General features: G+C 34.9%; 1 protein-coding gene across 1 annotated transcript; it reads left to right on the top strand.

Annotated features, from left to right (window-relative positions):
• Positions 1–2,145: 2,145 nt before the first annotated feature.
• Positions 2,146–9,468, top strand: NPLP1 (neuropeptide-like precursor 1; the record flags this gene model as incomplete). Its single annotated transcript, NM_001130881.1, is given in 5 exon segments — positions 2,146–2,233; positions 7,122–7,211; positions 7,394–8,159; positions 8,876–8,908; positions 9,161–9,468. Coding segments are annotated over 4 exon segments (1,008 nt in total). The 3' UTR covers positions 9,280–9,468.
• Between the last annotated feature and the right edge of the window lie 3,297 nt (positions 9,469–12,765).

The raw sequence follows: 12,765 nt of genomic DNA, 5'->3' as shown, positions 1-12,765 counted from the left end.
CATTTATTCTTGGAAAAGCTTATAAAACTCGTCCTTGTTACAAACGTGGAGTTTCAAGGTAGAACTCGGTGCGGAGGTTGGAGGTCGTTACGAGTATAGTCCGTAGATACACGTGGAGAGCTAGCTTAAAGAGAAAATCAATTATTGTGCATCTATATTTGATTGTTAAAGTACTTTTGTTGTTTTTTTTTTTCATTTGCGTTGATGGATTTTGTGCTTGTTATATAGTCTATTCGTTGCCTAAACTAGATATCTACATATTAATACGTGAAGCAAAAACTTTGTAGTCCTTTTTACGAAAATTGTGCGGACGGAGGAGTATGAAATTTTCCACAGTATAGAGAATATCGAGAAGGAGTGCACAGTGCTAATTTTTTTTAAATATGCATAAAAAGTACATTAAATCAATAAAATAAACATTACACACACTACCATGTATTTGACATACACACACACTCATATATTATTATACTCTTTTGCTTATTGTTTAAAGTCTGTGATCAAATTGAGAATAGATTAATATTGTTTGTCTTTAATATTATTTGTCTATAGTGTAGTTTTGGCGAAATCTGTGATTATAGAAGTATAATAATAATCTTTGATAATAGGACCATAATATTGTTCAAACTTATAATTTCAATTAATTATATAGTTGAATTTCGACTACTGCGGGACCACTAATTTTATTTAATGAGTTCATATGGGTGAAGAGTAGGTTAACGTGGCCGACGAAACTAATAAAACCATAGAACAGTATTTAAGGCTTTCTTATTCGTTATCTTTGGATAATTTAAGGTGACTACAGTTTGTCTAGCTATTAACCAGGACGTACACGAATGCCAATCTTTTTTTTTATGGTCCGGTTTCCGAAACTCATAGGTCCGCGAGCTTAGGAGGCGCGCTGGGTATGTGTGACGATCCGCAGATGTTGGGAGTGGAGCTCAAGAGTAATATTTAGGGCCCTACCCACTAAACAACTCGCTTGCATTCTCGCCCAAGCGTCTAGTCAATTCTAGTAACTTAAAACCAACTTGATTTGAAAATTAATACTGTAATATGAACCGAAAAGTCTCAGCGCTGCCAATCAGTAGTGATTTATATGAACACAGAAACCCACGGGGCTAGTTGAGTCTAACGAACAGCTGGAAAATTGGCTAACGTAGATAAGATTTCGGTTTCATTTACAACGTAAATCCCTATAGATTAATAATACCCGTACGCACGCCGGATACGATTTCAGTACAAAATTAAACAGGATCAAATGTTAAAAATAATAAATTAATAATAATAATCGAGTACGAGAATGTCTTCCATCTGTTTTTTTTTATGTAGTTTATCTTAAAAAAAAGTATTTAAATGAGTCGAAAGCCAATTGTAAGCTTCTTTTTAACTTGTTCAGCATTTTTAATTAATTTATTTATGCAACAGTTTTCACGAACGCTTGCAAACTTAATTAAAATTACGCCTTAATTAATTAATTGTATGTAATACATATGAAATTAATTGTAAGGATGATAAAAGTCATATAAAATGTAAATATAGTCCATGTCGTTATTGGACTTTCTACCTATTTAAGCAAGCGGAAGCTTATTTATCAAAAATAGCCCTAATTGCACTCACCAATCTGAAGATCAGCGTCGCTTTCCTTCCGTAATATCAGCATCTGTGCGACTAGCAGTCTCTAATAAACTATGTAAATGAAGGAAAGGGAAATAACGTATAATAGATCAAGTGCCCATAAATTTACCGAAAGATATACTTATTTCAATTATTTGACAAATCAAAGCATTAACGCTCAACAATTATATATTTTGAGACATTCTTTGTTTTATTTTATGCACTTTACTATTGTTATAATTAATTCTAACAACACTGGGATATTAATAAACGAGTATAAGAATGCATTTATTCAAGAACTATTTGATCTTTGAGCGTCTCTTATACCATTATAAATTAATTTTAAAATCCCGCTCAACCCCTTTTCTTGCGTTTATCTAGAGATTAAATGATGCCCATGAACTTCAACTTGCTGATTAAAGTGCATAGGAACAGTGTTCAGTGCTTTAAGTTCGTATGGAGCTCATGCGCATGCGTGCTTCTAGTTTATCCCATATAAAAGGCTCACGTCCCAAACTGAAAATCATTCCCGCCAAGAACAGTAAACGAATAAGAAATAGAGTGTTTTAAAAGTATTTCAAGTTGCAGTGCAATCTGGTTAAAGCTGGGCATAAACGTAAGTATATATTGTAAAATAAAATGTAATAAATGTATTTTGAGAAATGATTCTGGTTCTAAAAAAGGACATTTAAACTATACCCACGTTTTAAAGTAATATGTTTTTTTTTTTTTTTTTTTACATGATTTTTATTTACATGAAAATTAATTATTTCTTCTGTATTTAACATGAGAAAAATTCTAATTTTGAGAGAAAAAAAAACTTTTATGGAAAGTAAAGTAAAAGTATTTCATCATTCATTAACGAATAATACAGTAAAAACAAAGAGATTTGAATTTGAGTTTCTACAGTTGGAATAAATTAATGTTTTTAGATTGTCTAACAATAGGCGTCTTGTTAAAAAAATCTCACAATAATACAAAGTGATATTAGCACCAAACTACATATTTAAAACTGAACAGGTTAGCAAAGGTGCTAATATCAAACTGTTACTCCTGTTTAAAAGACCGAATGTCTTGAAATTGAAATGGGACATATTGAAAGTTTAAGTTAAAAAAAGTTGTCGTGAGTTTTTGCTCTAAATACCCTTTACGATATAGTACATATAGATACACATATTTAGCCGAACGATACAAACCGTATATTATTGAAACACATTTTGGCTGAATATATTGCCCAATTTAAATTGGCAATTTATCATTCACATTTAAATAGAGAATCAAATTGCTGTGAAGCATGGAGCCAAATGCATTTTTAGAAGGAATAGGAATTTTTAGAAATTTTAGGAATTTTTAGAACGAATATTAGTTGAATATTTGCTTTTTTTTTTAAGGACGGCTTGTTATGCACAAACGATTGAAAGAAAAATATCATGCTATTCACGTACTGTTCCTATTGAAGGGCGATAAATGAAGTAAAAATTCAATAGCAAAATATTCTATTTTAAAAGATAGCTTAGGAGCAGCGGTTTGTAAGAGATGGACTAATGAAGTGGTTATTAATTAATTAATAAGTTCAAAATAAAAAATAAAGTAACTTTTTAAGCGATATGCAAAGGGAAGTTGTGTAAACATTGTTACTGGTAAGAATTCTGTTGTAATATTGTGCAACGTTTTAATAAGCAATTTGGCCAAGTTAATCCTCAAAGCAATACAGAAGCTTATCAATTAGCGTACAACGCTTGCTTTATCTGGCTTTAGTGATGGTTTGGTACGGGAAAGCGCAAAACATGTCATGACCAATTCTGTAAATTCATTAATTTCGTCGTGTATCATGAATTTCGGTAATCGTGTAAAATCTTTTGGATGTATGTAATAACGAAACTTGATTATTTTTCGATTAAAATGTCGAAACATATGACGCGAACATTTTACGCTGCAAAAACACATAGAACTATTATATACGATAGATTTTATTTAATTGATTTCAAGTACAGAGTTGCAGACGTTTTAGCTTTTTTAATTCTTAGTTTTAAACTTATAGACTTAAAATTAGGTTTATTTTGTAAGAAATTAAATTAGTCCATTATTACCTTTTTAGAAATACTAAGTAGAATTTAACTGAACTGATAAAAAGGATGTACGTATATGTAATTTTGTAGAATGAAAATTTTCTATAAGTTATTAACCGTTTATTCTCACATCCTCTACAGCGCATATTAACCCCAGCCTTCCTAACTAGTATTTTTTTTTTTATCTATTATCTTAAAGCAAGTTACCTTCATAAAATAAACGAAAAAAAATCGGTTATATAATTTGATTTACCTAAAATTTACAAAATGACGGATATTTATTCTGAAAGTTTAGTTTGGATGAAGAACAAACAAAATCGTACTAAATACAAGCATACGTACCTATATCAAGAATATATGAGATTTAGCAGAGGTTCTGTAGTTTCGAAAATTGACTATTAAATCACGTCGGGTACGTCTATAAAGTCCGTTTATTAAAACGGTTCAGTTGTACGTCTGGATTTAAGTAAGTCAACAGGTGCGGATTTGTAATTAATTGAATGAATTGCTATTGGATTAATTCAGAGCGTTAGATTAAACACGAGTACCTGACTTGAATAATTTAATGGAAATACAACAAGGACATTATGCAACGTCACGACTATATTGTAAATTTAGTTGCAACCGTACGTGGTCTACGCGATTAGAAGTGGAGTATATTCGTGCCTATCGATGGGTTTATACCTAGGTTCTAATTTGTGTGGCTAGGTACCAATTGATGTTATACCAATTGCGCATCTCGCGCCTATCTCAAGGCGTAGTCTCCTGGGAGGAATTAGAAGAAGAGGAGGACCTCTTCTCCCTCTTCTCTCTGGAGGCGCCAGAGTCCGACATAACCCGTTTGTTGAATACAGTTAGTTCTATAATGAAAAAACGTTAGTAATGAGTATATGAGCGGAAGTAGTAGTGTTAAGTTACATAAATGGCGGTGGAATTTAAGAATGAGGTAGGATAAAAATTATATTCATTCGACTTGACAAACAAATACAAGATCCTAATTAGGTCTTTAAGAAAACAACTCTCTCATGAAACAGGTGCATAAAAGCTTAGTTTACATGCACCAAGCTGAAGTTAAATTGAATTTTCCCGAGAATAATCGGACTGTGAGCGTGCAGACAATGTTTATAGAACTTCAGACAAGTACTTATGTAGGCGCTCTAACTTTAAATACATGTAACTCCGTCCGCTTTGTTTAGCGTGTTCATTGAAATTGTATATTCAATTTAATTAAATTTCTTAATTTGGCTCTTCAGATTTACAAGTCTATGTTCTAAGTAAGCATTATAATTGTATTTTATTAAAATATATACATATAATAACAAATTAACTTTTCAAAATGTTTGATTGAATTCCATTATAGATTTTGTTGAACATATTTTTCAATATTTCTTCTATGATTTTAGCATTTCAATGCCATGGTCAAGTACATGTTTCGCTGTGAAGTCTCATTTCCTTTCATGTCGTCTTGCTTTCGTACAAAGTCTTTTCATAACTATTCGTCTGTCACTTCTTTGAAGAAACATTCCCTTTTCTCGAAAAGATTTTATTCATGGTTATAGCATTTGATATTGGATTTTGTATTGTGTTTGTATTCTTTGTTACAAGCAACCTTTCAGTTTGATAAGAAATTAAAGAACATTTGAGTTTAGAAAAAAAGTCTGCGCTATTTAGTAAATATATTGAAAAAATGAAATCTTCAAATTCTTTAGATTCATACAATATCTGATTTAATGATAACATCTTAGAAGTAGATTTTTCAGTGTCACAAAATTCTAGCTATTTCAATTTAAGGCTAATTTTTTACTAAAGAAAGAAACCTATCATTTTATCATATTTTATTCAATTCCCTTTCAGCAATTATAGAAATAAGAACGAATCATGCTGCTACACATTCATTGTGACTTATATGATTATTATTATCATTGTACCTAAGTGAAATGTAGGCAAGCCCTACAATTTACAAAAGCCGAGCCTCAGGTGTGTCTCGGAAACGCACGCTTCGCATAATTGAATCTGCCAACTTGATATCCGCTTCAGCGACAGACCATTAAATCTGAGCCAGTATGGTCTTTTTGTTATTCAAGGTTCGCTCACTTGGAGAGTGTATGTTGGTTATTAGATTAGTTTGTGCTCTCGATCTCAATTGGGTTTGTCTCGTGTTCAATTTATTTCGGAGTTTGTTTATGATGCACGACTGAATGGACAGAATTTCATACGAAACAAGACAGTCCTGTCGCAATTCGCCATTGCTAAAGTATACAGCACATAGTAATGCATTGAAACCGGCACTACTTATTTAAATCGATTGTTGTATATGGGAACCTTCTAAGCGAGTGCCAACAACAACTTTAAACAACTTAATAGACGAACGAATAAATACTCAGTTATGAATATTATAAAATCGAATACTTAAACATGTCATTTAAGTACAATTTAAGAAGAGCTACTGTATTCTCTTCGTGTAATTCGAATAAAAAAGAAATACGTTAGTCTTGCAATTGAGTTTTGCTTGTGTTAGAGCTTTTTTTTTATACAATTAGGAACTCGACGTAACTCCCTAGCCAGGTTGTGGTATTCATTTTATAATATCTGTATGCTCCGCAAATCAAGCGGATTGTGAATTCATCTGCATTCATTTTTTTACGGGTGGTAGGACCTCTTGTGAGTCCGCGCGGGTGGATACCACTACCCTGCCTATTTCTGCCGTGAAACCGTAATGCGTTTCGGTTTGAAGGGTGGGAGGACCTTAGAACTTATATCTCAAGGTGGGTGGGGCTTTTACGTTGTGGATGTCTATGAGCTCCAGTAACCACTTAACACCAGGTGGAATGTGAACTCGTCCGTCCACCCATCTAAGCAATAAAAAAAAATAACAGCCGTTGAATTAGAGATTAGGTAGCAGAAGTTCTGTTGATGAAAATATACAATGGCGAGCTTAACTCGTCAATTTCATTTTCTTTCAAAGCAAACGACAGCAGCATTGAAATGTTTCGTGTTATATTTTAATTAGCTTTTGCGAGACGTGGACATAATAATATTTTTCCGATTTAATGTCTCGTTTATTATTCTTATTTTAATATTTCCGATATTTTGAATATGTTACTCTTTTCGTGGTTCACGGAAGACTTTTTCTGGTGATAGGACACTTGTGAGTCCGCACGAGTAGGTATTTCAGTCTGCCCTTCCTAATTTAGCCGTGAAGCAGTTATGCTTTTCGGTTTGAAGAGTGGGACAGCCGTTGTAACTATACTGAGACTTTAGAACTCATATCTCAAGGTGGGTGGCGGCATTTACGTTAAAGATATCTATGGGCTTCGGTAACTACTTAACACCAGCTGGGCTGTGAGCACATTCACACCCATCTATGCAAAAAAAGGACTAACTTTATTTTTATTTTAACTCATATATTTATTTAAATTTAATTGCTTTAATCAGATGAAGGGTCGGTCGCCGACGGGAAAGCGTCGTGGATGTTTTCTTCTCATCGTTCTCTTCGCAGTAATATTCTCAGCTTATGTTGAGCAGGTAAGCTGTTTGAAAAAAGAGTGGGCTGGGTACGGTCGACAAAAAATGTTAAATAAAAATCTTTAAATTAATGTATTTGGTTTAGTTATATCGGAAGCTTGCAATGTTGATGACTGGAGCCTAGCCCGCTATTGTATCTTTGAATTTTTTTTAACATTCATACATTCCTGTGATTTTTTAAGGTATTGAGTCTGCCTACTGAACCAGAAAATCAATGGCCCACTTTTCCACGAAGAAATATTGCTACTCTCGCAAAAAATGGATATTTGAGGAATTCCGGCGCTAATAGCTACAAACGGAGCATCTCAATATTGGCCAAGAACGGAATGCTTCCAACGTATCGATCTCCTTATGTGGGTACAGACAAACAGGAACACGAAGACGAATCTCAAGAGAAAAGGAATTTGGCTTCAATTGCAAGACTTCGCAGTTATTCGGCTATGAAGAGAAACATTCAAGCTCTGGCCAGGGATGGCTACCGTATGGGAAGGGGACAGTACAATACTCAAAACAATAAACGCAATATAGCAGCTCTCGCACGTAACGGACTTTTGCATAAAAAAGACGAAATTAATGGCGACGAATATTACTTTCCATTTTATCAGAATCCGATTCCCCCTTTATCGGAAATCGATGGGCCTTTTGATATCAACGAAATGTATGATTTCCAGCAAACTATTAATCCTGATATGTTTCCGCCCCTTTCGCAAGTTGCCAAGCGTAGCGCTTTGGGTCCCGAAAACGACTACGCTGTTCTCAAAGACTTTGAAGACAACGCGTATTTGAAGAAGGGCTCTGTAGGCTTGCCGGCTCATGGTCTTTATAGACCGTTGTACAGGGACCCAAACATTCGCACCAAGCGATACATACTCTCTTTACCAGACTATATTGAGACAAATAACATCGATGACAAAAACGATAATGAGAACGAAGACAAGCGTTCTGTCGGTAAGTATACTGAACAGCTTCTAGAATTGCTAATTTCGTTTCATTAACCGGTCAAAAGAAACTTCACCAGACTTTACAATTTAAATGAATTGCGTATGTTGCAGGTGAAGTTCTACGAGATAATATCGAAAAGCGACACATTGGTTCGTTGGCACGGTTAGGTTTGCTACCTTCCTTTAGGTTCTCTGGAGGAAGATATAGTCGATCCGGTCGGGCTAGGTTATTATTACCGAGCCAGGAAATGTACAGGTCTCGTAGAATTCAAGCCATAGAGCTCGTTTGTGGAGTAGATTAAATATTGTTAACTATTGTTGTGCTTCAATGCTAAGAGAAGAGGGGAGGCTTGTAAATGTTTGCGATGGAAATGAATTTGTGTTAGAAGTGAATGTTTTAGGTGTTTAGATAATAAGTATAATTGTGAGTGTTAATGTGTCTAATAGAGGCACTAGGCCAGTGAATGTTTTAGGCAACGTGAGGTCGTGAGGTATTAGACAGATTGTCATGTCTAGTTTCTCCCAGATGTCCAGCGCATGATTGTTTGATGTTTTATTGTTTAATTGTTTCTCTGCAGTACATAAAGATCGCGTTCACGGGCGGAGATGTTCTGAAGAAAAGGAACCGTTGACTTTTACATTTAAATCTTAAAGCAATATTAATAATAAATAGATAATAAAATCAATATAGCTAATATAACTAATTAGAAATTCTATTCGCAGGAAGCATTCCACTGACGAGAATTTCGGAATTAGGTAATTCTTCAATACAAAATCGTTTATTATATTATGTTATAGTTTTAGTTGATTTAATTTTACTAACTACTACTACTACTACAACTAAATTTACTAATGTTAGACAGAATCGCTTATTAGTTGATATCTTTGCAGTATTTTTTCCAGATGCCTTACATTATATCGTCAGTGGAAAACAAAAGTCGAAATTATCTTTATGAATATTAAAATGAACTGATTTGAAAGTTAACTTTAAATTTTGATTGTGAACAGGGAATATTTCGCTGCTCCCGAAGTTGACTCAGCAGTCAATTCAGACGACGCCGACGTACCGCCGCCGGCAGTACCTCCTCACTCGCACCCAACCGGCAGAATCCTCCACCGACCGCTAAGCAATGATCTTCCAAACACCAACCCATCTTTGCCCGCACCGCCGATCTCTCCTCCGAACTTCATTGATGCTTTCACTAAAAACCGCTGGCAGCCAATTACTAAGGAATCTCCGAAATTTTACTACTTCCGATCGTTGAAAATACCGTTACACTCCTCGGGAAAAAGATACTTGTTACTTCCTGCTGTGGATAATATTCTTCTGAGGAAAACTTACCGTAACAGCAGTTTACCGAGTCGCCGTAAGAACCAGTAGCTATGTCGATGTTCGCTAGATGATGCCACATCAACGCGATCTGGCTGAACTAGCGACATCGGGCAGACTAAAATCTATAGTGAGGACACGTATTTACGTATTTTGAAAATTTTATCCAAGAAAAACATAAATTAAACGACCGTATTCATGACCCGGACAATTGATTATACGGATAGGGTTGGTTGGTGGGTTGACATTAAAATTAACGTAGACAATAAATTATCGTATCTTATTTATATACCTATTTGATGTTGAATGTTGTGATTACTAGGTTTAATTGGGCTTTAGGCAGAACCTTATCGTTTACAATAAAACGATTTGACACAGCATATCCTTGAAAGTGTCGAAACGTATATAATTAATATTTAAACCTAAGGTGTCAATCGCAAATATTGGAAATGCGAAAATTGTGTAGTTACTACATAGCTGCAGACATTGCAGTACCTTTTATCTATATTAAAGACTAAATTAATGCGACAATACTTCGTGTAACAATAATATATTTATGTAGTAGAAATTTTACTGTAGTTACGCTGTGTTTGACAAATAAAAGAATATTACTAATAAGAAATTCTTAACAAAAATAATCATGTATTTATTCAAAACTTAAACGATTTTGAATCTCTTCCAAATAAGGAGACGTAATCTTGAAAAGAATGTATTAAATGAGACAATAGGCAAACATTGCAGACAAGTTGATAATAAAATTTTAAAATGATTATACTTCTTATATTATTATACTCATATAATTATATACTTATTCGAGAGTAGTGTTGATATTGACTTGATTAACTTTGATGTTTGAATATTTGGATAAACCTAACAGGTGTTTTCGCTATATACCCAGTGTTATTGTCATAGTAAATAAAAATAAAGAAGCCATTCAGCCGTTTCATTTACTCAACTACTATTAGTACTCCTTGCGGATCCATCAGATCCAATAACTAACTCTAGCATTAGAGGCCTTCAGCTCTAAACCTAGGAGCAGGCTTAGAGACTCTGGTAACTGTACTCGTCGAACTCGGTAAAGAGTTCGACGTGCAACCTAATCCATACATCAGCCCATTGAGTCTTTTTTTTGTGCTTAAATGGGTGGACGAGCTCACAGCCCACCTGGTGTTAAGTGGTTACTGGAGCCCAGTCATTTACAACGTAAATGTGCCACCCACCTTGAGATATAAGTTCTAATAATGTAAGTATAATAATAATATAAGTTCTAAGGTCTCAGTAGAGACCGTTCGTTCGAATCCCGCAGGCGCGTACCAATTTTTCTAATGAAGTACGTACTCAAAAAATGTTCACGATTGACTTCCACGGTGAAGGAATAACATCGTGTAATAAAGGGCCACTAGTAACACTTCCCTCTTACCACAAAAAAAAGTATATGTCTCCTCCACTCCATGAACTTAATGAATGAAGTCACGCTCCATTTGTTTTTCCTAGAGCCCATAGAAATCACAAAGTGAGACATAAAGTATAATACGCAATTGTTTGGTATAGTGTAGCGGCTGTCCCATCTACAAAACTGGACTGCTTTGCGGCTGAAATAGGGAGGGCGGTATTACATATCCTTACTTCGTAATTATAAACATTGCATTACGATGATTTAATATTAATTACATTTGTTATTCCGCCATGGTGATAGTCATTAGTGAGCATATGTTAAGTTCGTATTTTGTTAGAAAGGTTTGATGTTGTGTTTGTTGTACTTTAATCTGGTAAGCCTTGTGTCGTAAAACTTCTAAAAACTTGGAATTTTTCAATCCTACACCGATGTGTTTTGTTGAAAAAGGTTATACCACGAGGCCTTTTAGCTGGTATATTTTATCAAAAAATCGATATTCAAAGGCACGAAACAAATTAATTTTACACTTAAATGCACAATACATAGTTTTTATTAGCCAATTTACGTTATGGTAATTTACTGTAAAGCTGTGTGACACATCACAAGTAATTTTTCAATTTAAATTAATTTATTGGCTTCAGTAATTGTTATTGTTTACAAGGCTATTAAAATGTTGGGTACGTTTCAGTTATTAATTTGGTCTTTTTTTTCACCTACCTATGCTTATAACCTTGAGAGGCTATTTCAGTTTCACCCTAACGTGTGTAGGTGAGCTCACAGGGCTCAAACCGGAGTGTTACTAACACTGACCCTAGCAAGAGCAGTGCTTCGCAGAATCTACCACCGGATCGGAAACGCGACCCTCTGAGAAGATCCGGCGAGAAACTCAGTGGGCTGTGTCTATCGGTTAATTCGCTCGTCGAGCCCTTCGTTGCAAGCGACGGATTCGGCGAGGACGGTGACCGGTGCTTGTGGTACCAAAACATCGTTAATCGATCGGGAGGATCTGTAATGACGTCTTTACGGCGACGTAATTTCATAAGAGACAAGAGCATTGTTACGATGTTTTAGTTTTATTATTTAGGCAAGCAAACGATTAGCAATAGGTATATTATGGAATGTGGTCACTGCAATCCATAAAGGGTATCAATGCCAAAGCCAATGCCTGTTTACTATGACATGCTCACGTTATCCCTCTTTTGAAAAATGACATTAGCACTCTGAAAATCCTGTAGGCGGAGACCATTTCATGAATGCAGAATAACTATATTCAAGTCACAAATCAGTTGCCACCGGTAGAGCGTGATGTATCCATACGGATTGGTAGTGTCGTCTTATTTTAGAAACAAATCTCACGATTTGGTTTGGAGGATTCCCCCTCCTCATTCCTCTTTCTCCCTCCATATAGGCAGACCAACCGAACCTAACAAGACCTAACAAGTCCTTACGGTCAGTTCTGGATGAAGAGCAGACACGTTTCCATGCTATATTAAAAAGGGGTTGCAGTTAATTTTTTGTGTAGGAGCATACTGACCAAATCAGAGTGAATTGATACTAAGAGGATTGGCAGTCTGTTTAAATTGTTCCCGGTACCTATCGATATATTATATATATATCGATATATTATATATATATCGATGCCGGTACCCTATTAATAGCAATCTGCATATAGGGATATTAGTTAGTAAAGGCCCACCCTATCTGTAGACTATATTGCACATTCCAACATTAGTCCTCCTTCGGTCTCTCGTAGTGATGTAACCTTAATGGTATTTATATGTATCAACATATTCCTGTATGAACAAAGAAAAAGGAAGTAGCACGCGTCATTCTATAAATTTCAGTTGCCATCAGAGATCGTGATTTTCGTAAATAAAAACAGGCATA

This window comes from Bombyx mori, chromosome 3 (genome assembly GCF_030269925.1).
Source record: "Bombyx mori chromosome 3, ASM3026992v2".
NCBI lineage: Eukaryota > Metazoa > Arthropoda > Insecta > Lepidoptera > Bombycidae > Bombyx > Bombyx mori.
This window is presented reverse-complemented; position numbering and strand designations above follow the sequence as displayed.